This window comes from Pyxicephalus adspersus, chromosome 2, assembly GCF_032062135.1.
Source record: "Pyxicephalus adspersus chromosome 2, UCB_Pads_2.0, whole genome shotgun sequence".
NCBI lineage: Eukaryota > Metazoa > Chordata > Amphibia > Anura > Pyxicephalidae > Pyxicephalus > Pyxicephalus adspersus.
Genome location: NC_092859.1, coordinates 73976782 through 74001560, shown reverse-complemented (window position 1 = coordinate 74001560; position 24779 = coordinate 73976782). Strand labels below are relative to the sequence as shown.

At 38.9% G+C, this 24779-nt stretch overlaps 2 protein-coding genes across 3 annotated transcripts in view; both read right to left on the bottom strand.

The window, feature by feature from the left end:
- Positions 1-2653, bottom strand: part of MXD3 (MAX dimerization protein 3) — a 12040-nt gene extending 9387 nt beyond the window's left edge. Inside the window, exon 1 of the mRNA XM_072401029.1 lies at positions 2246-2653. Within this exon, the coding sequence (XP_072257130.1) occupies positions 2246-2315 (70 nt within the window). The 5' untranslated portion in view covers positions 2316-2653. The remainder of the gene's footprint in view (positions 1-2245) is intronic.
- A 4526-nt stretch (positions 2654-7179) lies between these two features.
- Positions 7180-24779, bottom strand: part of LOC140323718 (lateral signaling target protein 2 homolog) — a 22597-nt gene continuing 4997 nt past the window's right edge. The window contains exons 2-14 of one of the 2 annotated variants that reach the window (XM_072401025.1): positions 23998-24089; positions 16417-16557; positions 15455-15592; positions 15164-15366; positions 13487-13576; positions 12940-13029; positions 12539-12640; positions 11857-12228; positions 11033-11112; positions 10767-10868; positions 10041-10121; positions 9649-9752; positions 7180-8763 (exon numbers count right to left, since the gene is read on the bottom strand). In XM_072401025.1, coding sequence (XP_072257126.1) covers positions 8617-8763; positions 9649-9752; positions 10041-10121; positions 10767-10868; positions 11033-11112; positions 11857-12228; positions 12539-12640; positions 12940-13029; positions 13487-13576; positions 15164-15366; positions 15455-15586 — 1503 coding nt within the window. In that variant the 5' untranslated portion in view covers positions 15587-15592; positions 16417-16557; positions 23998-24089 and the 3' untranslated portion in view covers positions 7180-8616. The remainder of the gene's footprint in view (positions 8764-9648; positions 9753-10040; positions 10122-10766; positions 10869-11032; positions 11113-11856; positions 12229-12538; positions 12641-12939; positions 13030-13486; positions 13577-15163; positions 15367-15454; positions 15593-16416; positions 16558-23997; positions 24090-24779) is intronic. The other variant, XM_072401024.1, reaches the window with a different exon arrangement.

Genomic DNA, 24779 nt, shown 5'->3' with positions numbered 1-24779 from the left:
TGTTGTGGGGGGAGCAGGTGTGGGGTTTAGGAGGGAGTCGATTGTAGAGAAGAGGCTGTGTGGGTTGGAAGCTTGGGAGGAAATGACAATGGAGAAATAATTTTGCTTGGTGAGCTCTGTGTTAAAGCTTTGAAGTCCATGAAGTCAACGCTGAGGCCAGATTTCCTCCACTTGCGCTCAGCTGCACAAACAGTCTTTTGTAGCTGTTTGGTGTGATTGTTGCGCCAGGGTCAGGGGAGCGGAAGGTGGCAGGGGCAACATTATCCAAAGCCAAGGAAAGAGAGTGGTTTAACATGGTGGCAGCTTCATCTGGGGAGGTGATTTTGAAGAGGGAGGGGGTTAGGGACACAAGGCAGTTTGAGAAAAGGTTGTGGTCAAGGTTATTGATATCTCTCTGCCATTGACCAAGTCTGGGATGTGGCAAGGGAGGGCAAGAGTTCGATAGGTTGAAAGTGATAAGGTTGTGATCAGAAAGGCAAAATGGTGAGTTGTCAAGGAGGGCGAGGTTGCATAGTTTAGCAAATACCAGGTCCTAAGTGTGTCCAGCCAATGATGTGCTGTGTGAGTCCAAATGAGGAGGTAATGGAGAGCAGTTTGGCTGAGGAGGGAAGGTTGGGCTCATCCATTGCAACAATAAAGTCACCAAGGATGAGGGTGGGCAGGTCATGGGAAAGAATGTGTGGGAGCCAGGATGCAAAGTTATCCAAAAATTGTGATACTCGGCCAGGGGGGCGGTAGACAACAGAAAGAATGAGGGGTAAGGGGCTAAAGAGACGGACAGAGTGGACATCAAATGAGGTGAAAATGAGAAAGGGTGGGGTAGGAAGGACTGTGAGAGAATGAGACCCACACCACCCCCTACTTTTTTTTGCCAGGTCTGGGGGTATGTGTAAAGTGCAGGCCTCCATAGGAGAGAGTAACAGCAGAGGCAGAGTCTGAAAAGGAAAGCCAAGTTTCAGTGAGAACAAGGAAGTTCAGGGATTTAGAAAGGAGAAGGTTGTGTATGGAGGTTAATTTGTTGCCAACAGATCTGCCAATCCATAGACTGCCAGAGAGAGGGGGTAAGGACTGGGTAGGGTGAATGGGGATGAGGTTAAGAGAAGGGAGTATCTTGCAGAAGAGGGAAGAGAGAGGCTGTGGGGGGCACCAGGGTTGGGTGAGATGTCACCAGAAAGTAGCAGTAGAGAAAAATAGTCTGTAGGAGTACAGACAGAGAAAGCAAGAGAGTGAAGGAGCAGACAGTGAGTTATCAGACTGGGGAGGAGAGGGAATAGAGCAAGCAGGGTGAATAATACATTCTTACAGATAATTGGGAACCATAGGCATACATTAAACAATGTGGCAAAATTTAAAGTTTTTTTAAAGTTCTCATCCAATACCGTGCAGGATTGTTCTCAGCTCACTTCCCAGCCCATTGCACTAAACCTAAAGATTTGTGGTGCAGATAAGTAAAGATACAATGAAGGGGGTTTTCCTGAAAATAATTGGCTTTACTCCCCAAACATGGGGATTTAGCAATGTGTAGGAAGAAGGCAGAGGACCAGTTGCAGCCCCAGAAGAAGAGAATGTAGTGAGTGGGAGGGTGATGGAGCACACAAAGAAATGTCAGGAAGGAGGGAGTCCCAGAAGTCAGAGGGAGGAGTGACGGGATGGATCCAAACACATAAACAAGGATATGTTATGGAGCGGAGAAGGGGAACCTCCTGTTATGTAAACATGGAGGGGAAATTAAATCACATGAAGGTGGGCCTTACCTGCTAAACAATGATCAGGCTGTGAAATAAATAAAACAACATCAGAAGTGATGATGCCATTTTCACACAAGGTGGGACTATATTGATTCACTAAAAATAAAAAGCAGCAGGGGCACACAGATCTGCCATAGGGAATGGTGAGGGCAGGGTACAGGGCTGGGGGGGGGGATTGTTTCCTTCTCTATGAGGAAATGAAAGAATTGCTGATCAGATTCAGGAAACTTATAACTTGCAATAGCCAGAACTTCTAGAGCTTTCCAAGCATTCCTGATGGCTCTGCAGCTGCCCTGGTGCTTATATACACGGCCAATGCCACCTCGGTGCATATCAAGCTGTAAGGCCTGTGCTGTCCATTACCACCAATCGAATTCTTGCTTTCATGATTACATGCCATGAAAAGAAGGATCTGATTGGTCGTGAAGGCCAAATACACGCTGACACTGGGCGCCCATTGACTGACCCAATATATGGGTAAGGAACCCTGCTGTTACCTCTTTCTCTTCTCTCCACGTACTCGGCCGCCTGGAGCAGGACCTGGAGGTTGCTGGGCAGCTGCTCCATGGTAATAGGCCCCGGAATGTCAGCGTCCTCTCCGGGGGGAAGAGAGCTGTCACTGGGTAAGGCGGTAGGGCTGGCCGCTGTGTGTCAGCCCGCGGAGGAACTATTATTTCCCTACACAATACATGTAACTGACACCCAGCAGACGCACGGCCCCGCCCAGGACACGCCCACTGTTTACACCCCTCACTTCGGTACTGTCCGAGCTGCCGTCCCGCCGTGTGTGACGCCTCACAGCCCGCCGTTCTCATCCCCGGCCCGCCTGGCTCCAGTCCAGTCTGTCCACGGTCTCTATCGGTGCACCGTAGCCGAGGCCTCTGTTTCCATGGAGCTTCCTGAAACGGGAGGAGACTCCAGGAGCAGCTTGTGATTCGCTAATAAAAATACGAGGGTGTGTCCAGATTGACATACGTCATTCCAGATGGCAACAGAACCAGGCGGGAATGTAGAATTATTTCAAATTTCAAAACCTCCATTTCAGGGACAATAGTGACACCGAGCAGCTTGTACTGTACGCACAGCCCTCAAGGGCCAGATATACTCATGCAAGGGCTGGTGGCAGTGGCCCTCTTCCCCATTATTCATAGAATTGTTACTTAGTATGAGTGTCCAGCTATGTTTTCATTACTAAAGCATAGACAGAACTCTGGAGAGGCTGCAGAGGTGACTGCCTAACATGGGGTCTCACTTACCCCAGACAGGTGCTTGTCAGGGTATCTACCATCTAACACCAGCCCAGTGTGGTACAAGGCGCTGTTTTCACTTGTTGCCCCTTATACACTTGTGGAAGAAAACACATTTAGCTGCTCCCATACACATAACAATCTGCTGCTATACACCCGGGAGCGGCATCCTGCACCGCACACCTTTATGTTTGCATGCTTTGTGTCTGTAATGGCAATGAAAGGCAACCACAGGGCCAGAAGTGACGTCACTTCAAGGAATTATACTGGAACCGCACAAAATGCCTCCTGAGCGCTCCCTTTCTCTTGAATAGGAGTGGTTGGGATAAACACTGCGGTCAACTGCAGGTGTAAAGTGGCCCAAGACTTTCAGCAACAAATATTTTTAAAAAGTCAACTGGACAATTTGCTGCATTTCAAAACAAACAGGCCTAAAACTATAAGCCGGATGTGGGATGTATATTATCTATATGCATATAATCCAATCCATCTGACAATGGTTAAAATCACACGTTTGACTTCCTGTTCTTTTTTTTTTTTTTTGCCCACATTTAGAATGCCTGAAACTGCTGAAAGAAAGCTTAAAAATGTTTATAACACTTGCAAAAGCATCTTCAATAAAAGTCCATGGAGGCAGTTGGGATAGCAAATCACCATTTGAAGTATTATGTAGCATCTGGGGAAAAAAACGATAATCTTACAGCAGGTAATTAAAAACCTATTTGTTCCAATGTTTACTAAAGACTTAATCAGACAGGTCGTGTGAAGGCTAACTGTCACCTTCTTGTGTTTAGATATACGTGAAGGAAATATTCCAATAAATAACCATTGTCAATATCTCTTGGAAAAAAATAGACCCAATTCACACCATAAAGTAATAAAATGCCCCCTCCCAACCAGGGGTGTAGTCGTAAAAAAAAGAAGAGGGGACACGATACTATTTACGGCGAGCGCATCATTGTTATGTAAATGTGCCCGCCCCAATACACCCCTGCTTATGTGTCACTCAAAGGGGAAGAAACTTCCCCCAGAGTGACGTCATGATATCAGAACCCGCCCACTCTCCCATCGCAGGCTCAGACCAATGGGTGGCTTGTGTTCAGAGAGACAACACGCCCACCGCCCTGAACCTGCAATTCCATAGGAAAGTCATGGTCCGCGGCTCTGGCCAGTGCATCCTCCCCAGCGGGTTTCTTTTGACCCTGTGGGGAGCAGACCACAAGATGTCAGGAAATAAAGAGATTCTCTGGTCCCATTCTCCAAACTTTACCTGATTGATGTGGCCTGGAGCAGTAGGGGACAATCATGGCATTGACCAATAGAGGGCCATGGCAGTACACAAAATGCATTCATTCACTTCTACCAATAAAGGAATTGGGCCGCCTCCTGCATGCCAGTGCACCTCACATCAGTGAACAGCACAGCACTTTCATATATGAATTGGTATGAACTGGGCCCAGTACTGCATCTGCCACACATATGCTTAAAGCTGGGGAAACACGTCTATTCCACTGTATAATTTCTGTAAATTATATTTACATTTACCTACAACTGTGGAGCTAAGACCTGCCTAAATATTCTGATATGTTTACCTAGTCAGGTATACCCTTTGTCTTTAATTACACAAGACCTGTGTACATACATAAAATATTCACCAGATTATAGAAAACTAATCAGGTCATACACATATTGAAAACTTAGTGTCCACATAGAGCCTGTGATGGGTAGAAATCTTGTCCACAGTTTTGTGCCACATACAACAAATTGAAAAAGTCACTATTCTTTGCCACAGAAAAGTTAGAGCCAAGAACTCGCAAGAAGATGCAGCGCTAGTTGCACACTAAACACAGGGCTTTGTTGCCATGTTGGACGAAGAATAATTCGTCAGCCCTTTCGGGGTTGGAAAATGACATTCAAAGTCAACCTTCCGGAGACTGGTAGCTGCATGTTGCTGCTGCTCTTTAGGCATAGTAATTGGGGTTACTGTGCGGGAACTCGATTATATCGCGGGAACTTGCGATAACACGACAATTTAATTAGGCCGGTTTCAACAATAAATAACTAGGAAGGTGTTAGGCGGGACTGGAATACTGCTTAAGCTGTATCTGGCCTAAACGCTTGAGTTTGCCTAACTCTGTTTTAGACCTTCTCCTATAAACAAGGCTGTCCAGTCTGGTACATTGAACTATTGGGTAATTTATTAACTGTTGTCATCTTCAAGAAACCAATCAAAAAAAAAAACTGAATGCAGCAGTTAAGTTGCTTTCTCTCTACTATGGACACATCTCCCTAGGTGTAGATAATCTTATAATGTCTCTTGGCAACCCATAAAGCCAATGGCAGCCCATTTATTTCTTCTTGCTTTAAAGTTACTCAAGTGCAGACTATTATCTTCAAGAGGTAGGGCCAACAAGGGACATTTCAGCAGTCCACACTTCCTGGTGCGTTGCTTGCCTTTATCTTTTTGTTGTGCTCTGTGCTTCCCTCTGCAGGTTCCTGCATGTCTATAATACATAGTGGTAATGTAGGGTTGGGTAATTTAGTAGAGATCAGTGGAGGAGCAGTTGTTTGGCATTCAGTTGTTTGATGAGATGATTTTCAGGTGGCAAAAGTTTTGGAATAAAGCCAAGATCAATGTAATTGTAACATTTTTTTTGTTTTGCAGGCAGCTTGGTTCCACCAACTGTTTACTGCAGTATGTTGATTACAAACCTTCTTGGTTTAAGCTGGCAGTAGGTATCTAGTAGAAGAAAAGAGACAGAATGAAAAAATTAAAGGCAGATATGTTGGGTGCGTGATTTCATTTCTTTGCACCATGTCACCATGTGGTTTTAAGCAATGGCCTTAAGTTAGCCTATTATGCGGATAAATATGTTAGCTAGGTGGAAAATACCTAATGTGGGTCTTATAATGGATACGATATTATAATACCATGACATTTAAATTTTTCCACGTGAAAACCTTTTTTTTTACCTATATACCCTGCCTGTATTGGAGAATTTTGTAGCTTGCACATCGATATCGATCGATAAGGTTCAAATACTGCCATTTTCTGCTAGATTAGGCCACCTCACCTGCTGTCTTCTACTGAGATATAAAATCGGAATACATCTTCCCTTCACATAGTCTACATACAAAAGCAATGCTTATCATTGGTGGATGTACATCCACCCGCCCTACATGGACACATTGACGGTTCTGAGCGATTTCTGATCACATGAAAAAAGTAATATATATAGATAGATAGATAGATAGATAGAGAGAACGAACCTGTGTTATTGGGAAAAGTCCTGGGTGGACGGTATGTGGACCTCGGTATTTCAGGTTTTATTACTGATGTGAAACCAGCAGAATTTTGTTTGCAGGGAATCTCTAGCTTTCTCTGCTGGTTGGTTACACTTTCTGTCCTGGGGTTCTATTTGGATTGCATGGAGCCCCAGCACATGATAAACTGCATACTTAAGCCACACCGAAAACATTGGCCCTGGCCTACCTGGAAATAGTCATTTTTAGTCCACACTGGTAAAAATCATCTACACTGAGTGCAGGTGGTGCTGGATTCAATCTGGAGGGCTGGTCTAACAGCCCAGCCAAAAAAGTGTGCTATAGGGTTGGAGAAGGCACTCCTGGGGTGTGTCCGTGGGAGAGAGCTTGTCAAGCTCCAGCTGTCAAAAGTGGAGACTATTCAGGAGTGGTCCTGTCCCAGGAACAGGCAGATTTTTGATTTCGGGTCCCACATTTTCCAAGGCCACAAGTCTATAAGGCACACCTGGTGCTAACCAGCAGTGGCGGTGTATCTGTGTAAGCCAGTCTCTCTGATGCTGAGAACAGAGAAAAATTGCTGTTTTTTTAAGCAGCCTAGATAAATGATTTATGTTAGCCAGGAGTCCTAAAGAGACACTGTTGCCTAGAGTTACCTCATTGCCAGGTGCCAGCCTGCCATTGAAGCTAGCCCCCCACAATATAGTTAGTGGACACAGGTTCCTAAAGGCATAATTTATCACCTCAAGCTATTTGTAAATATTATGAGAAGGTTTGCAGTTGATCTCATGAACTCCTATTGAAGACATGAACTCCTATGAAAACTAATAAAAAAAAAATAAAATGAATATATATATACACATATATATACACAAAAAACAAATGCCCTTACACTTGTTAAATAATGACATGGACACATAGCCTTAAAAAAAATACCATTTTATTGATCTATAAAATTGTTAAAGGGCATCTTGTGCATGGTTAAGACAGGTTCTGCATACCATAACCCCTGAGAGATAAAAGGTCTATTTCAAAACACAACCAGTAATAGCCTTTAAAAAATAAATCTGTAATGAAAGAAAAATAAACTAAAAAAAGGACTCATTTTTGAGAAGAAAAGAAGAATTATCTGACCCTTCCACTCATTTAAAATATGTTCTGAACATGTGCTTCTATTTAATAATTGATCCTGGTCATGGTATCAGAAGTGGTTAGGCCATACAAAATGACTGCAGAGACAGCAAAGAGTTTTAAAAAAAAAACGTTCCCATTTGCAGCATAATAAAATCAACCATTTATAAATATGGGAAGCATCAACAAAAGGCTTATCTCAAGCTAATGAGTGACTAAAAATCCTCAGTGTAGTGTAGGTCTAAAATCAACTAGCTATGGTAATTAGGCTGAACAAATATTCTGGCTTTTAATGTCCTAATTTCAAGGTATACATTTTTACAAAAACTTTACTCTCCTCAGTAAAATCAATGTTATGTACATATCTGCTCAAGGCTATGGTAGATGTAATGTAAACCTATGAATGAGCTGCCAGATACAGTACTAGTATAGGATAAATTTATCTTTAGTTGCATCCTAAATATTTCTCCAGATATAAAAACAAAGAACAGATATAGCAATAAAAAAAATATGACGTGGATAGTCCGAATATGCAATGCATACATAATTGTTCAACTATTTAGACTTCATAAATTGGAGAAAGGACTTCATGTTACCTATAGCAACCAATCACAGGTTCCTGTTAGCCCTTTTTTTCTCTTCTGACAGAAGGGAAACTGCAATAAAATGTGACAAATGTCTGTGTCCCCAGTGAAGTTTATTTCCTTACATGCTGTACACCTGTGACCTTTTTCTCTAGGAAAAAAAGAAACATCATACTCAAGAGGAGCACAGACAAAAATGTTTTTTTGTCTGTGGTGTGTATCATAAAGTCTACTTATCTTTGTTTGTAAAATCCTCAAAAATTTAAAGAAAGATATATATATTAAAACAAAAAAAAAGTAAAACCCAACAACAATTTTTTAAAACATTACAGATAAAAAAATATTTTGGTTGTTATTTCATTTAACACATTATTAGAAGTTTTCACCATAAAAAAAAAGTTAAAATAAATAGATGTTTCACCCCACTTTAAAACCAAACATCAAAGCTGTGGGCTGTTAAAATTGATCCCTGGATTTGGACCAACATTCTCCTACATAAGTAGGATGTAAAACAAAACAATCCAGTTTGTTTGCCGTTTAGTCCTAAATTACACGGGCCTCTCAGAAGGAAGCACCATGTAACAAGAGGAGGTTGTCATTGAAATGTGCTTTGAAAACCACTTTCTTGCGGCCTCTCGACCAGCATCAGTAAAGGTGCTGAGCTGTGCCTTCTGTGATCCTATCCTGGGGACTGCAGTGCACATGATAGCAATGAGAGCAAACTCGAACAGGCTGAGAATTGTGAATATGAGGCAGAGAGGATGAATAACCTGAGCAGCGGGAACAAAATATCTACAAAGAGGGGATAAAAAAGAAACATGGTGTGTAAAATATGTTATAAATAACATTCAAACATATCCATACATTTTAACCTTGAGACAGTAGTACAACATGGAACTTCTTTAGTATTGTAGAGTAAGCAGGATATAAAAATAAAACGGGACCTATTATATTTATAGGGCCAGAGACAATGAGCACGATTTATTAATGCTCTCCAAGGCTGAAATTTTCTATTTCTTAGCAAATGTTTTCAATCCTGGACTAGATCCATTCCAGGTTTGGTGGATCACCCAAGTTAACTGATGAAATTGTATCTTCTCCAGCCTTGGAGAGCTTTAATACAGCCAATGTATGTAGGTAAGGTATCTTAACTTCATTGGCTGCATACTTGTTCTGACCCTGGGTATGGGAATCAAAAACACTAAAGCCAAAGTCAAGCAACTTGCATTTAAGCTAAGAGGTTAGTAAGGGCAACCAACATATTTGTATGTAAACTCCCAATTTTTATCCAGATATAGAAAGCATAAACCTCCTATTCAAGTTTGTACTCCCCCACCTCCTATACTGGTGCCTCTAGAACAAGTGTTATCATTTTAAGATTCGCACAGTCTCCTTTTAAGGAGACAACTCAAAAATGTAGACTTTGTCTCACTTTTGTTCCTGGTGACTGTATTTACAGAGCAGCAGATTTTCACAGTATGCAATTACAATTACGTGCAAATACAGTGTGCTTAGAAATGTAGCAAGTCAGAGATGACTTATTTTCTGGCTGGAGGACATTCTGCATTATCTAGGTTTTCCTCTTCATATTTACTGTCCCAGCCCCTTCAAATATTTTCAGTTGTTTTTAAACCCTGTAGTCTCATCACATGCAGGCATATATATATGCTTTTTTACCTTTCCACAGCTTCGGCAGTGATGCCGTCTACGTAAAAGTGTAAACTGTGCACAGCAGCTCATGCATTGAGTACTGGCGCTGTCAGGAACCCATTCTGGAGTTACTAAAAGAAAATGAAATAAAAGGCATAAAGTTAGTATTTGGTATTGGAGACAAAAAAAGCAAACAGAATGTAGCCTGAGGGACACTCTCTGGTTTCTGGAGTTTGTCGGTATGTGAGGACTGGGGCAAAGCAGTTTTAATAAGGGGCAGGATCTCCTTTCCTTTTGCCCATTTATGCCTATACAACAATGACTTGAAACAAAAAGAGTAATTTGTATGTGCACATTACTTTTTTCAATGAACATAACTTAATTATCATCAATCAACCACTTTGTTGGATCAGACATACCCAAAGGAGCCCTGCTGGCCTGCTGCTCCAGGTTTTGACAAACTGAACAGTCTGGCAAACGTGATGCATCTTCAGCTGTTCCTAAGAAAAAGCGCACATGGAATCTAGGTCATTTTGATGCTTCCCTTCCTCTCAAGAGGCACTTTTTCAACTGTGCCAAGGACTTTCCAGTTTTTGTGCAAGCTAAATTTACAAGCATTGTTAAAAATAAATACACATCATATGGTTTTATAAAACACATAGGTTGGCATGTTAGCAGTAGCAGCAATGATATCCACGGTTTTATGTGGAGACACTGAATATAAATCTGACACAGAAATTGTAAGATGACTGCAACTACACTCAAAGCACACAGTCTAATGAGTGCACCAAAAACGTGTTACCTCCATGCTGGCAACCCAAAGGCTAAAACCCATCACTTGAATAGGTCCTAAATAATCAGTTTCAGAAATGTCACCTTATGTCTAAGAGTGTCCTAACTTAGGTGTTTCAGCAGAATAGCTCATTATTGGGATATTCAAATATTTAACATTGCCCTCCTAATTTCACTTCTGTTTAAAATGATATATAGGAGTCTTTAAAAACATATTTGATTATGTAAATAAAGTTACCACTATATCCCCCTTTAGGTAATAAATACATACACCCGACATCTTTTGGGAGCCGTTTTACTAACTAGCAGTAGTATATCGGCATTATAGTTTACAGGGGTTCATAACAACTTACTTTCTGTGTCCTGCTGTTGCCTGGAACTCACAGCTTCAAACACTGTTTTCAGAATGACACGCAAGTCACTTGCAAAGTTGGTCTGTAGCTGGTCAGCAACACCTGTAGAGTACAGCGTTCAAAATTAACCAAATTCTCAGAGCTGCATGTATTTGGCCATGTTTAATTTATGGGAACCAGGTGTTGCTTTCAGAAACAACAGCTTGAAGCTGGTTGGTTACTCTGGGGCAACACTTATTCGAATAAAAGGAGGTCCCCTGACTTACCTGCAATGCATACAAAAAGGCGGTGAAGCATGTCACTGTCACTGCGATAACGGGAACGCACATCCTTGAATCCAGTTTTTCTAAAAAAAAAAATAAAAAAAAAAATAATGAATTAATTTACCAACATACATTTAGGATGATCCCCAATAAATGTCCTAGCATAAAGTGGATCCAAAGCCAAAACTCCTTTTAGTGGAACTAAAAATTTGGGATATGCCTCACCTTTCATTTCTATAACATTGATGATCGGTACAGTTAAAGAAAATTGGTTTCATCAATAGGTACACAAAACATCAATAAAAAAATGCAACAGTGGTTCCAACAACAAAATAATAAAATTGCTGTTAGGGGGTTCCTTAAACAATGAGCAATGTGTGCCTCTCAGGTCAGTTTTACTGACACCAATGATCTTTTGGCTATCTGTAAGGATGACATGGATTCCTACATGTTATAAAGGTTAAGGAACACTGTTCCAGATGGGAATTCATACATTATTATATGTAGTTGATTTAAGGGGATTAATTAAATAGTACTAGAGACCATGATGTATAATATAAGTTGCAGTACAGAAGCCCCAAAAAAAATGGTGAAAATGCCCCTTAAGATCAGGAATGCGCAGAGGGAGCAGCCAAGAACCTTCTGGGATGTATGACACACTGCGCTCCCATTCAGTCTTGAACACTGTGGCGATTAAGACAGAAAGGGAAGGTGCTTCACCTTTTTTTTTTTAATTTTTATTACATTACTTTACCCCAATAACAATTACTAAACACGGAAATGCACACAAAGCAAATTTGTCATTCCTTCTCATTCCCCCGATTTACCTTATACTGTATCTCATATGCATATTGCGGAGTATCTCCAATGGATTTGGTGCATTATGAAGTTTATTTTCTTGGCTTGTACTGCTGGCTTCTGAATTTACTACCATGCTCTGAGAACTGATTTCTGGATTACATGTTGTCATGTTACATGTTTCAGAAGTCACTTGAAGGAATCCCCTATTGGTAGTGCTTTGTACAGTAGGGATGGCTGCTTCTGGATGTCTTGTCTGCCTGTTAAGGTGCAAGGAATTGGAGTCCATAGGAGGTGGCAGACATGATGACAGGTGCACAGAAGGGTCCTCCGATGAAGCAGAACACAAAGCACGCTCAAGTGAATGTAGCTCTTTCTCTGTAAGTATGCAGAGAAGTTCTCTAGTAGAAAAAAAAATAGAACAGAAAATAAAATCTGACACTGGGTACTATTTCTCCATCTAATTCTAGGAGCCACCATTTTGTTGTGCTGATATTTTTAATACACGCTATCCTTGAAAAAAATATACCATCATCCAGAAAATTCCTATGTGATAAAAGATTGTGCACTTGCATGTAAATAGGAACAGTACAGTGTGAGTTTATGAATGTATATGATTAAAATAAACAGAAGATGTATTTCTATGCATTGAATATAGTTAAATTAAGTATATGTATTAATGTGCATACATTGCTCTAATATTTTATTCACCTGATTTTTTTCAGCAATCCATAAAAGGGGCTGAAAAGTTCACACATCTCCTCAGCTCTTTTCTGCAAGTTTAAAGGTCCGTCTGGAAAAATCAGCAGCCCACTACAAAACAGAAACAAGCAAATCACAAATGCATGCATCGTTTACTGTAACATAACAACAAGCCAGAGGACAAATACAGGCATGAATCTGCAATAGAAAAAAAGGCTTTGCAATAAGTATTACCACATTAGGATGGGCAGGTGGCATTGGCATTCAGCAATATCATAAGAATGATTACGTGCTATAGACGTCATACGCTTGCTCTGGCAAATCGTTAATAGCTTTGTATGAATTTCCCACCTCCAACATTCAGCTGAGCTTTAGATCACAAGCGTGCACTGACTGCTGTTTTATCTCACCTAATAATTGCTAGGCGTGGGATGGAAATCATCAGTTCTGGCTCACAGTCGTCAATCATTTCCTGGGTTAAATAGCCTTGCTGCAAAGCCCTGTATATATATTAAAAAAAACACACACAAAAACACAAGATCTTTATCCTCCACATGAAGAAACGAATGTTCATAGAATGACTCTCTACTAAGTTACCACTGTACAATCCATTTCAAAATCCCTTTACTTCCTTAAAATGGCAATCAAAAAGGCAAGGAAACTAAACTGATTTTGATTATATTAACACTGAAACCACATATAGCTTCAGGAAGTGATCAAACTAAATAGGTATGATTCAAAAGGTGAAAGTTTTTTCTGCACACACCCAGCTACATTTCAGCACTGACTACATTTAAACACTGCCAGCTAAAAAAAATAAATTACATCAATGATTGAATTAAATCTGGGAGTGAGCAATCTACAATACAGATCATATATTGCTGGAATACATGACATCGTAATTGGTGAATAAAAAGTCTTAACTGTCAAACCATTGTGCATAAAGTAAGTACTGACCTGGAAACAGTTTCACAGAAAAGTACTGCAATCTCTTGCTGCTCATAGATCTCCTCTGGAGTCTTTACACTGACCACCAAGGACATATACCTGCAGAAATAATATATTCTTAGCATCTGAAACTTGTGATATAACAATATGAAAAACCTAAACACCATGCCATGGATTTGTTTTTCCCTATAAAAAAAATGCCTCCTTTCTCCTTTTTTTTAAACATTTTTTTCATTAGGTTTTTAATTTGGTTTGTGTTGGTTAGTCTGTGTTCTTAGTGCAGAGATTTCCTTTTAATTCCTGTTAAAATTGTCTGGTTAACAGACAATACAACAAAAAAACTTTAGTAAAAAACAGAGGGGTTACAGCCTAAGTCTTTATTGCTCTGTCTTGCTGTCCATGTGACAAATATTCCCTAAATTTCTTTTTCTAGGAGGAAAAAAGGGAAGAATACACCAAAATGGGGTTATAATAGCAAGTCCTTCAAAAGTCTAACCCTTCTCCACTCTTCATGTTTTAGTTGGAGGTAGCTTTTAAATTGGGTAATTTCCTGTTCAACCTGTATGAGCTGCTCATGAGCTTCTTAAATGGGACTATAAAAATATGAGAAGAGGCCCTAGATTGTTATGTGACAATGTCACACTACAAGCCACACTATCAGATTTCAGAAGGAAAACTAGAACAAGCAAATGCAGACAGGTGACAAGAACAAATGTTCTTCTACTCATCAAGTCATGAGCACTAAGTTTTTTGTATGTTCTTCCATTTCCTACTTTTATTTCCCACACAAAGACACTAATCAGCATGAAGACACAGTCATTCCCTTCCCATCTTTATTGTAACCTAGCTTATATGTTCTCCGATTTTAGATATAAGCTCACAGGCTATGGACAACAAGGTTGTGACCATACATGAAAAGACACAACACAGCTGTCGGACAGTGCACCAGTCTCTCTGCTTACTGACCCACTGATATTGGTTAGAGACCAGTACACTATGACAGAGGTTTGGAAACCTTTGCCTCCTAATCAGTTTTTGTGATAAAACATTTACACAGGCTCATCCTGTGAAGGCTGGCTTTATGTGTGTAATATACGATCTCCTAACTGAACACTGTGTGTATCCTTTGAATATAGAATAGGAAATGGGGCTTTGATGACCAATTGCTTCTGCCAACAATCTCCTATATAATCAGTATTCATAATTATATTTTAAGGTCAGCAAAACTGACTTGTATATATAGTTATTGTTTCAATTTCTTCTCTTAGGAGGGAAGATGTTCTGTATTAGTTTAACAGAACAACATTCTTCCTAAGCTTTGGACAGGAGCAGAGGGATAAGAAGTGTCCTATAGCCCCAACATTTCCTGTCCTAGGATGACAATGTTGATCCTCCATACATTATTAAACAGGATTTATATGGAGGCAATATATTACGCAGCGCTGTACATCACACCAAGTGTGCATTGTCACCCTAGAACAGAAGTGTGTTATTGGCAGGATCACTGAGGTCTGGTAAGCTGCAATATATACAATTTTACTGTAGGGTTCGGATACACCGAGTGCTAATGACATGGTCATACAGCATAAGATAACCTTGCACAGAGTCCACCTGGCCAATCAAAGGACTCAAACTAAAATCTTATCCTACACAGGCTTTAGAAATATCCACTCAAAATATACACACCTGAACTCAAACTCAGCACACAGGTTGTCATACTCTAGTAATGCCCCATGTGCAGCTTCAGGATAGATGCCGGGATCCTCCAGACTTTGTTCTCTTAGGATCCGTCTCAGATCTTCCAAGCTGCGTAACAACTTCTGTGCTAAAGGTCGAAGTAACACACCATCTGCTTCTTCTACCTCTACGTATGTGCCGCCTACAATAAGCTAAACAATTAAATAAAAAAATTTAGTAAATTAATGCATTTTATTTATTAAAATAGCTTTTTGTACATGAATGTTTAACTAGACCTACCTCTGCTGCAAACAATAGGTGAGCGGTCATGGTATCATTAACAAGGTCATCAGGGAACTTGAGGTGATAATCTCTCTGCCTTCTCTTTGTTGGTACACACTGCTCCAAAATTTGTTCCAAAAGAGTAAGCATGCGCTCCTGTAGTCAGAATAAAATGCCAAAAAACAGGTTAGGTAAGTAGGTAATGGTAGGATTCTACTGACCGATTGTATTATAGAGGAGCCAAAAGAAACAGGAAATAACACCAAGAATCTCCCACCAATAGACAACTTCAGGTTTCTTTGGTAAAAAAAAAAAAAACAAGCCTACGTTTTCTTATTTCAGGTCCAAAACCCAATCCCTTCTTTAAGGTACATATGTGTGGGTTTGGTCCTTACTACATTTTATTGGAATTCATTCTTCTTTCTCCGAGCAGCTTAATTTCCAAATTAGAAATATGTGAAGAAAAAATATAAGCCAGCAGCTACGTATCCTTGGATTTTCATAGTAAGAGACCCAAAACTGGGCAGACACTGTGATAAACTGTTAAAAATGAGCAGGAACATTAGGTCTGTAGTATCTCAGTATGGGAACATTTTAGGCCTTGTGCAGACAGTTCGCTGGAATATATATTATGTAAACTTTTCCAGTGACAGGAGAACGAACAAGCACTGGACAAACCGGTGGCTGTGGTTTTGTCCACTGTTCTGTTCTATGGGAAGGGGAGGGGGGCAGGATGAGTGAGCAGCACCCTGCTGTGCTTGCCTTTATTGGAAAGTACAATTCAAGTGACGTCCCTGCTCATTTGTTCATCAATCTGCCAGGGCGGTACAGGCACTGATGTCTCTGGGTAGCTACATTTATTATTTGTCTTCTATCTTTTTCCAATTCTGAAAAGCTGTACACTGAACCACATACAAATTGCCATACTATGTGGTCACTATCACCAAACAGTACAATCTCTTATAAAGTAACATACTAACCTGGCTGTTGTGAAGCTGGCTGAGCAGAACCAAATAGTTTTGTGGGTCCTTCCGCACATCCAGACATTGCAGTTCGTTAACAATGGCATTTACCTCCTCATCAATATAAAAGAACTTTGCAAGTGGGCGTGGATCCGATTTCTGAGGGGAATGAGAGAAAAGTCAGTTTCAAAAATACCTAAAAATAAACTCATCTTTGAAAACACAAATGACATCAAAACCTCTGCAAGAAAAGAAACCTATTTGTTAATATTTTCCAAATGCAGTATATAGGAAGCAGGGTTCTCCCCAGGCACACCACCCGGCACTTTTCAGCACCCACCCGGCTGATTTTGGGTGGTTACCAAAGAGTTTGGTCACAGTACAGGGTACAGGGGCTGCCACTCACCTAAAATTTCTTCCCACCCGGCTTAAAACAATTTCTGGTTTGAGCACTGGGAAGGTAAGGTTTTATTTTTCCTTACAGGTTTTTCTTCACATATTTTAACATGCGAGTGCACTTAATAGTAATCGGCCAATGTAGAAACACAATATTGCTGTCTCTGAACCAGCTTTGATGCATTAGATTGTACTGTGTACACATACATATACTCTATACATAGCAATGAATGGCAAACACACAACAGATATTTATCAGAGAATCTTGATAACGTGATTAATCTTTACAGTAAACACAAGCACACATGCATACACTAGTAATTGTATGCTTGTACCTGCTTACGAAATCTCCAGACAAAAAGCTACACATTTGCAATATATGCATGGTTTATTTTTTGCACTACAAAAGAAATTCCTTATTGCCGATATGCTCCAACACCCATATATAACTTAAAACTCAGGCCACAGCACACAAAAATTAAAAAACAAATCACCAAAAAAGTCAATTTTATTTCTACATACACACATTCATAAATAAAGATCTGACTGTAAAATGAGTCAGGTTGATATTTAATGCTTTTATACAGAACAGATATATTATACAATGCTTTACAGAGTCTATTATCAGAACACTCATGGCACGACATTTTTCAGAATTGCAGTTGAAAACTGCTGCTGTTAGCTGCTCCCAGCTCAACTACGTTTTTTTTTTTTAGATAGTTTGTAAAAGTAAAAATGATCATAGGGGCCAACTGATCTAAAAGACAAGCATCAATGCAGAGGAAGGAGGGCCCAGGTATAAATTCTGTATGGGAGCCATAGGTCTGTAGCTATGCCGCCTGCCTCCTGCTGTAAATATATGGCTTCTACCATAAAGAAGGATGCTGGGAAATGTATTTATTTTAGCATTTATTTTTCTTCCCACTTTGACAACTGACTGATCCTCCCAATGGCTAAGGGAAAATAGGTTATGAAACAGATATTATGTCCTCTATTTTACTTCAATAAACTGTTTGAGTTCATCTATCATGACTTTAATCTATCTAGACTTTAATGCACAAACTGCTGCCATCATTACATGAGGTTACTCTTTTATAGTTCAACCTGTTGCACTGTGCTACCACTAATTATCTGATAGTGCAGTCTATAGTATAGATAGAGCAAGCAATATTTATTGAGGGAAAGTAATATAAACCAAAGACAACCATTTGGTAGAAATAAAAGCAGGTAACACACAGATTACTAATCAATAAACATTACCTGGAAAGAAAAACACAATTAGGTAGATATTTCATTGATTAAAACCCAGATACAAGCATACTTTTTCATTCTGATTTTTCTTTGAAAGAAAATCAATGCAATAGTGTTCTAAGTAAATAAGAACATGTTTAAGAAAACATGAATCAGACCAAACAGGTCTGATAAGAAGGTGCAGAACAGTTCAAAAGTGAAAGAAAAGGTTATGTTTCAAGACAGTGCTCAAGGCATGGGTGTTCAAAGCGTGCATGTGTCAGGTGATCCTGGGAATGGCAACATGTATGTACAGGTCTCATAAAAGGTGTGTGGTGACAGCTTCTGCTTTGTGCAACACTAGAAGCACATATTCTAGTGTTAAAACAAAGAGAAACAAAAAGGTAGAGGACAAAATTGTAAGCAATGGAATGCAGACATTTCTAATAGCATATATGTTCCTGTTTACCTATGCCTATGGTTTTGTAATAAATTCCTATCATCCTTTGTCCATCAGCCGAAAATATAAATGAAATCAAATTTTGGATAAACAACCAGTTGCTGGTACAGGGTGAAGGAACACATAATTATAACTGACAAAAATTACACTGACACAGCCTTTTCTTTATGCAACTAAAAATAGGAGTCCTGATTCACGTAGAGACTAGGGTGGTGGCAGAAAGAACAGAAAGGTGGGGGGGGGTTATTCTTCAGGTTAGTGGAAACGTTTAACAAAGTAGAGTCTGAAGAGAGTTTATCTCAACAGGTGTCTTTAGGGACCATCCCCAAGTTATGTTTCACAAATCTTCAAAGAAACACAGATAAAATGATTGACAGTCTGCTGTTAACCCTGCTAAGAATATGCTCGATGCCAATCATTGTACTTAACATAAAGAGATAAGCGACACTGTTTTGTTAAATATTTCAGTTTTTACTTTGGTGTTTCTGTATCATTCAATTTAAAATCTCCTGCTTTCTGGATTTACCTGCCACGTATTTGGCATTGAAATATATGAAAGTACAGGCATTTTCCTTTATCCACTGGCCAAATTTAGGGATAGTACAATCATGAGAAAAACAAAACCACACCCCTTTTCATTTTAAGGGTTTTGCATATCGGGGCATAAAAAATTATCTGCTTCTTAGCAGGTCCTAATATTAGGTAAATTCAACCTCGATTTATAACATTTTAATGCTGTGCCATTATTTATTACACAATGACTAAGTCAACATTCTTACTACTTCCATAACAAATAAGAGGGTATGTTAGCAGCCAGGTGCTGTTAAACAAATGTACTTGAATAAATGATCATCAGCAAGTGTGCCCACATATATTAACCTGAGCATTCAGGTGTGTGTTAACACAATGCCAAAGAGGAAAACATTAGCATAGATCTTGGAGAAGCAATTGTTGCTTCCCATCAATCCGGGAAAGGCCACTGCCAAAAAAAGTCTATCATTCCATTGTGAGAAAGATTATTCACAAGCATAAAAGACCAGGGGCAATTTTCCTAGGAGTGGACGCCCTAGCAAAATTTTTTAAGGTCAGACTGTGCAATATTCAGAAGAATTGCAAAAAAGCCCAAGAGCTGCATCTCGTACTCTACAGACCTCAGGTAGCACGTTAAATGTTGAAGTTCATGACAGTACAAGCCTGAGCATGTAAAGCCTGTTTGGAAGGTTGTCAGAAGAAAGTCTCTAAAAACATGGCAGCACAGCTTAGGCTTGCAAAGTTGCCTCTGAAAAAAAAACACAAGACTTCAGGAACAATGTACTTAAGTGATAGAGATATAACAAATTGTTCTAGAGTCAAATGTGAAGCCATATGTGGGACAGCTAAAGCTTGGCTGAAATTATTATTTTTACAACATAGAACAGGACAATGATACCAGACACACCAGCAAATCTACAAAAGCGTGGCTGAAAGAAAAGAATGAATGTGTTGCAATAGCCCAGTCCAGACTTCAACTCAAAGAAAAACTGTGGTGGGACATAAACAGAGATGTGCATAAATGAAAGCCCACAAATCTCAATAAACTGAAGCAAGGTTGTAAAAAAGAAAAGGCCCTAAATGATTCCACAATGATGTGGAGGACTGACAAAATGTTTCAGAAACTGATTACTTCACGTTATTGCTTTCAAAAGTTCTTGTACAAGTTATTGAATCATGTGTGGAATTGGCTTTCCTACATATGGTTTCTCCATTTTTGCTTCTTTTTTTAAATAAATAAGGACATAAGGCTGAGCTAAAATTGAAACAACGACAGAACCTGCTAAATACCAAATGGTTTTGTATTATTTTTGGATATGATAAAAATTTATAATTGAAATGGAAAGTACACCCATAGAAGCCATATATAAAAAAATCACAAACACCTTTTAATCTAGATTCAACCACCTATTGGTTCGTGGGAATGCCAAAATTGAAATGAAATTATGTTGATTAGTGTGAATCATGTATTAAGTATTACCTTTGGAAGCTTTTCAAAAGCCCTTTTTGTAGCTGAAATAACCTGTATCTATACAGATTTAAAGCAGGCCTGGCACAGAGATGATGCAGGGTGCCAGTGCAGCTAGATGTAAAGGTCATCTTATGAATTTAGCAGTTTCAGTCACAAACATGAAAGCATGTAAACTGAATACTCATTTTGGGCTGGGATTCACGGGGTATTACACCAAAGGATTTGTACCCCAACTAGACAAGCTGTATTTTTAAAAACAGGTTAAAAAATGGCAGCTTACACAATCTGTCAGTAAAATGTCTTAAAAAACCCTTATACTTTTTAGTTTTATGTGGACAGATCAAGGTCTTAAAGTTGCTTTTGAATTTGCCTTGTTATTATTGTCCCAGAAAAAAAAACACACTTTTGAACCTGAATTTATCTAGTTCAGGTTTTGTTGGACTAAAATATTGTTTATTTCCTTTATTGGTAAACAAAATAACCATATATGGTCTACCTATGCCCTCAATTTCAAAGGCCAACTATAGTAAAATATATAAACACTTGAGGGTCTGATTTCTGTAGACAAGAAATCACTTACAAAACAAACTGATTTTCAGGCATCAAAATAAAGGACCTTTGTTTTGCAACTGTAAGGAAATTCCATGATGAACTAGGCAACTGAGTTAATTAGTTGCCAAATCATTTGTGGCAAAGGTTATTATATTACTAAAGACAAATATAACCCTTTGGAAGAGCCAAACAAAAAGCAGCTTATGTACACACAGACAAAGTGTGCTTGGCATATGCATCTGAGCAGTTTACCACGTATCAAGTTTACTCTTGTGGAAATTGTTTAAATAAGATATTTTCTGTACAAAATGGCTCTGCTTGGTATTTAAATGTGGTTAGTCCACACTACTATCAGTTGCCAAGTGTTTTAGGAATTTGTAAAAAAAAAAATGTAAAGAAACCCAGACATAGAAAGCTATAGATCAGTAAAGGAATATTTGTAGATTGTATAAGAATATCTAATATAAAAATGGCTAAATTATTGGTTTTTTTTACAACTTGAACTCTTAGGATCTTTTCATACTTAGGTGATGTTATATTTGCATGTTTCTTAATAAAAAAAAAAAAAAAAAAAAAAGAACATCACATCGCATAGTAGCGTGTTACATAGGGTCCAATTTATCAAAGCTCTCCAAAACTGGTGAAAATGGACTATCATGGGAGAACCTGGTTGATCCAGCAAACCTTGAATGGATTTTTTTTAAAACCCACTTGCTATTAGTTGGCAAATCCTCAACCAGGTTCATTCCAGGTTTGCGGGATCATCTTTGATAGTCTATCAATCAGCATGACGTTGTTCAGTAACTTGTGCTACAGTAACTTTTCTGTGGGATCAGATGGGCTAGCTATATAAAAAGCACACAATAATGTAGATCTGTAATCATTAATGCATCATTACTTTTAATTACAAGCAGCATAGTACAAGACCTTTATCTGTTACTTTAATAAAGCTGAAAAAATTAGGTGTTTTATCTTGTCAGATAGGAATGCTCTTTGGTGGACTCCAAATTACCCAAATGTGGATCATTATATTCCCAGACAAAGCCCAAACAAAAATCTAGTTTAGCTATTTGCAATACAACAGTAGAGAGACATTAGAAGGCAGATGGAGAAGCTATACTTGTTGGGGAGGGGATAAAAAAAAAAAAAAGTACATAACTGTCATGTACAAGACGCCACATATACTCAGATTAAAAATGTATTATTTCAATCCTAACTAAAATAAAAAATATAAATTAAAACACTATTTTTAATGAAAGCCTAAAGCATAAAACCTTAACTAGCAAACCACTATAAAGATTATATGATAGCATTGAAGTTTAGTAACTAACACCAAAAGCTTCTAGTAAATTGCCTTGACAGTTGACACCAAAGAAAAAAACTGGAGCTGGAACCAGCAGCACAAATTGGTTGCACTTGTAAAAAGCAGGGTGTAAACTACATGTAAAATCTAACGACCTGTTGCATAAACATAAACTTCCACATACTGAAAGGTGAAATTTATTTTGTAGCGTTTTTATCTTGTTTGGCTTAAAAAGGATAACATTGTCCATGGTTTACAAAAGAACAGAACTAAATGCCTGCTTTGCTTCCCTTCTATGTTTAGCATAGACCACCATAGAAACCTTTTAAATTAAAAAAGGATACGTAAATATAGAACAATATATATTTGGAATGTCATTTTGGTTGATGCAAAGGTCCTTTTACCCCACACTTGAATTTGCATCCCTCCTTCTGTGGACCTGAGTGCAAAGTAAGGATTTGCTAACTTCTAGAAATAGATAGAAATGGTAATTGTGCTTCAAATAACCCCACAAATCTACTTTAGGGTTTCCAGGCATTTGTGTACCTACCAACCAAATAACTGTATGTTGTTTATGCTGGGCTCGGTCATCTAAAGCACTGTGCCTTTGTCAGCCAGTCTCACAAAAGTGAGAAAGGATGTTCTTTTTCAGGACCTGCAGTACAAGAATCCCTGCTTTAAGGGAAGGGTAACAAGTTGTAAACCCTTTAGAAATAATCAACAACAACAACAAAAAAACATGCACAATGTGTGTGAAAGTGTTTCTAGCTGAAAATATCAAGATAAAAATGAATAGCCCAATAAAAGATAACCAGCGTTTGATGTAATATTCTTCTTTAGTGAATGTTTCTGCCATCCAGGACCATAACTTCCTAGATGATACTGGGCTGCCCACTGCCATCTGTATCTACTTTGGGGCACAGGAACTAGGATGCCTGAATGCATATCCATTGTACAGGAGCTTGAACGCATATGACCCCATCAGTGACTGTGACTGGACTAAACCCTGCAAGAATTAGGAAGGGTGGCATTCAGAGGCCAGAGAATTGAGGAATAGTGCTGCTGTCTATAAGCATAGAATTCTGAGCGTATGAAGTGTATGAAACATTAACAGTATTGAGAGAATATAAGCTAACTTTTACCTTATCATAAAGAAGATAATAACATGAAGCATAGCAAGTATTTAAATATTTAGGTCACATAAAAATATGAAATTCTAGACTGACGTTAACTGTCAGCTTCAACACTATGACCCTTTCTGTATATGTGGAACTTTTATATCTAATACTGGGGGTTGAAGATATTCATGGACTACAGAAGACCAACTATTATTTCTGACTGTTCAATTACAGATACATTTATATCGATAGCCGGTCAAAAAAGTAAACACAGTACTTCCTATATGATAGTACTGTGCAGTAATCTAACCAGTCTTATAAATGAATAAATATCTGCCTGTGTGTCACTACAACTTGCCTTTTATTGGGGTATTCCCTATCACTAGGGTACCTGGTATGGGGAAATCTGTCTTTGAGTTTCTGTCTATTAGAAGAATCTGTCACTTGTTATTTGCACATCATTATTATCTGTCTGTCGTTGGTAATATCTGCCTTAACAATACATAGTAGTATGTGACATTAGCAGCCTAGTAGTTACCTTCTGCAAGCTGAAAGCCTGGGTCACAGTTCAAGCATTCACGTCAGTAAACATTTTCAGTTAAGATAACCAAGTCTGCAGAATTTGAAGATCTAAATACAAAAAGGAGATTAGAAGTTCCTTGCCTAATCACAGACAAAGGTCTGTAAAACCAATATCACACCAATTAGGAAGGGTCAAACATAACGCCAACATGATGAAGCAAGTCTTTGAGTTTCCCGGTCCTTTAGCAACTTCCAAACAACATCAAGATGTTCTGAACTTTTATATGAATTTTTTAGACTTTTTGACCAAGTATACACTGTAAAAAAGAGGTGAGGATCTCCACCAGTCAGGCAGTAAATAGAAAACGGATATACAAGATGGAGTGACCGCATATACTTCCACTCCATGCAAGTTGTAATGGCTCTGGGTCAGCCAGCAACCAAATCCTCAAGGTACTTTGACCCTGTGAGATGACAGGTACCCTGTAGGTTTTTTGGTGCTTTACCTAGAGCAGACCTTGAATTTGGTTGTTTTGACAAATTCATGAAACAAACATGTTAACAAATCTAAAGATCTGGAGAGCCATGTTTTAGAATTCAGATCTTGGATAGAGTAAAGACAGATTTGGGTGATATGTAGACAAAATCATATGATTCGTTTGTGAGGTTAAGATGTGTAATGTTGCATTGTGCAAAAAAAAAAAAAAAAAAAACACGCAAACACACACTATCAAATCTGGAAGGGAGGGTTACTGTAATATGACATCATTGGACCCTATAGGCTCAATGAGTCAACTT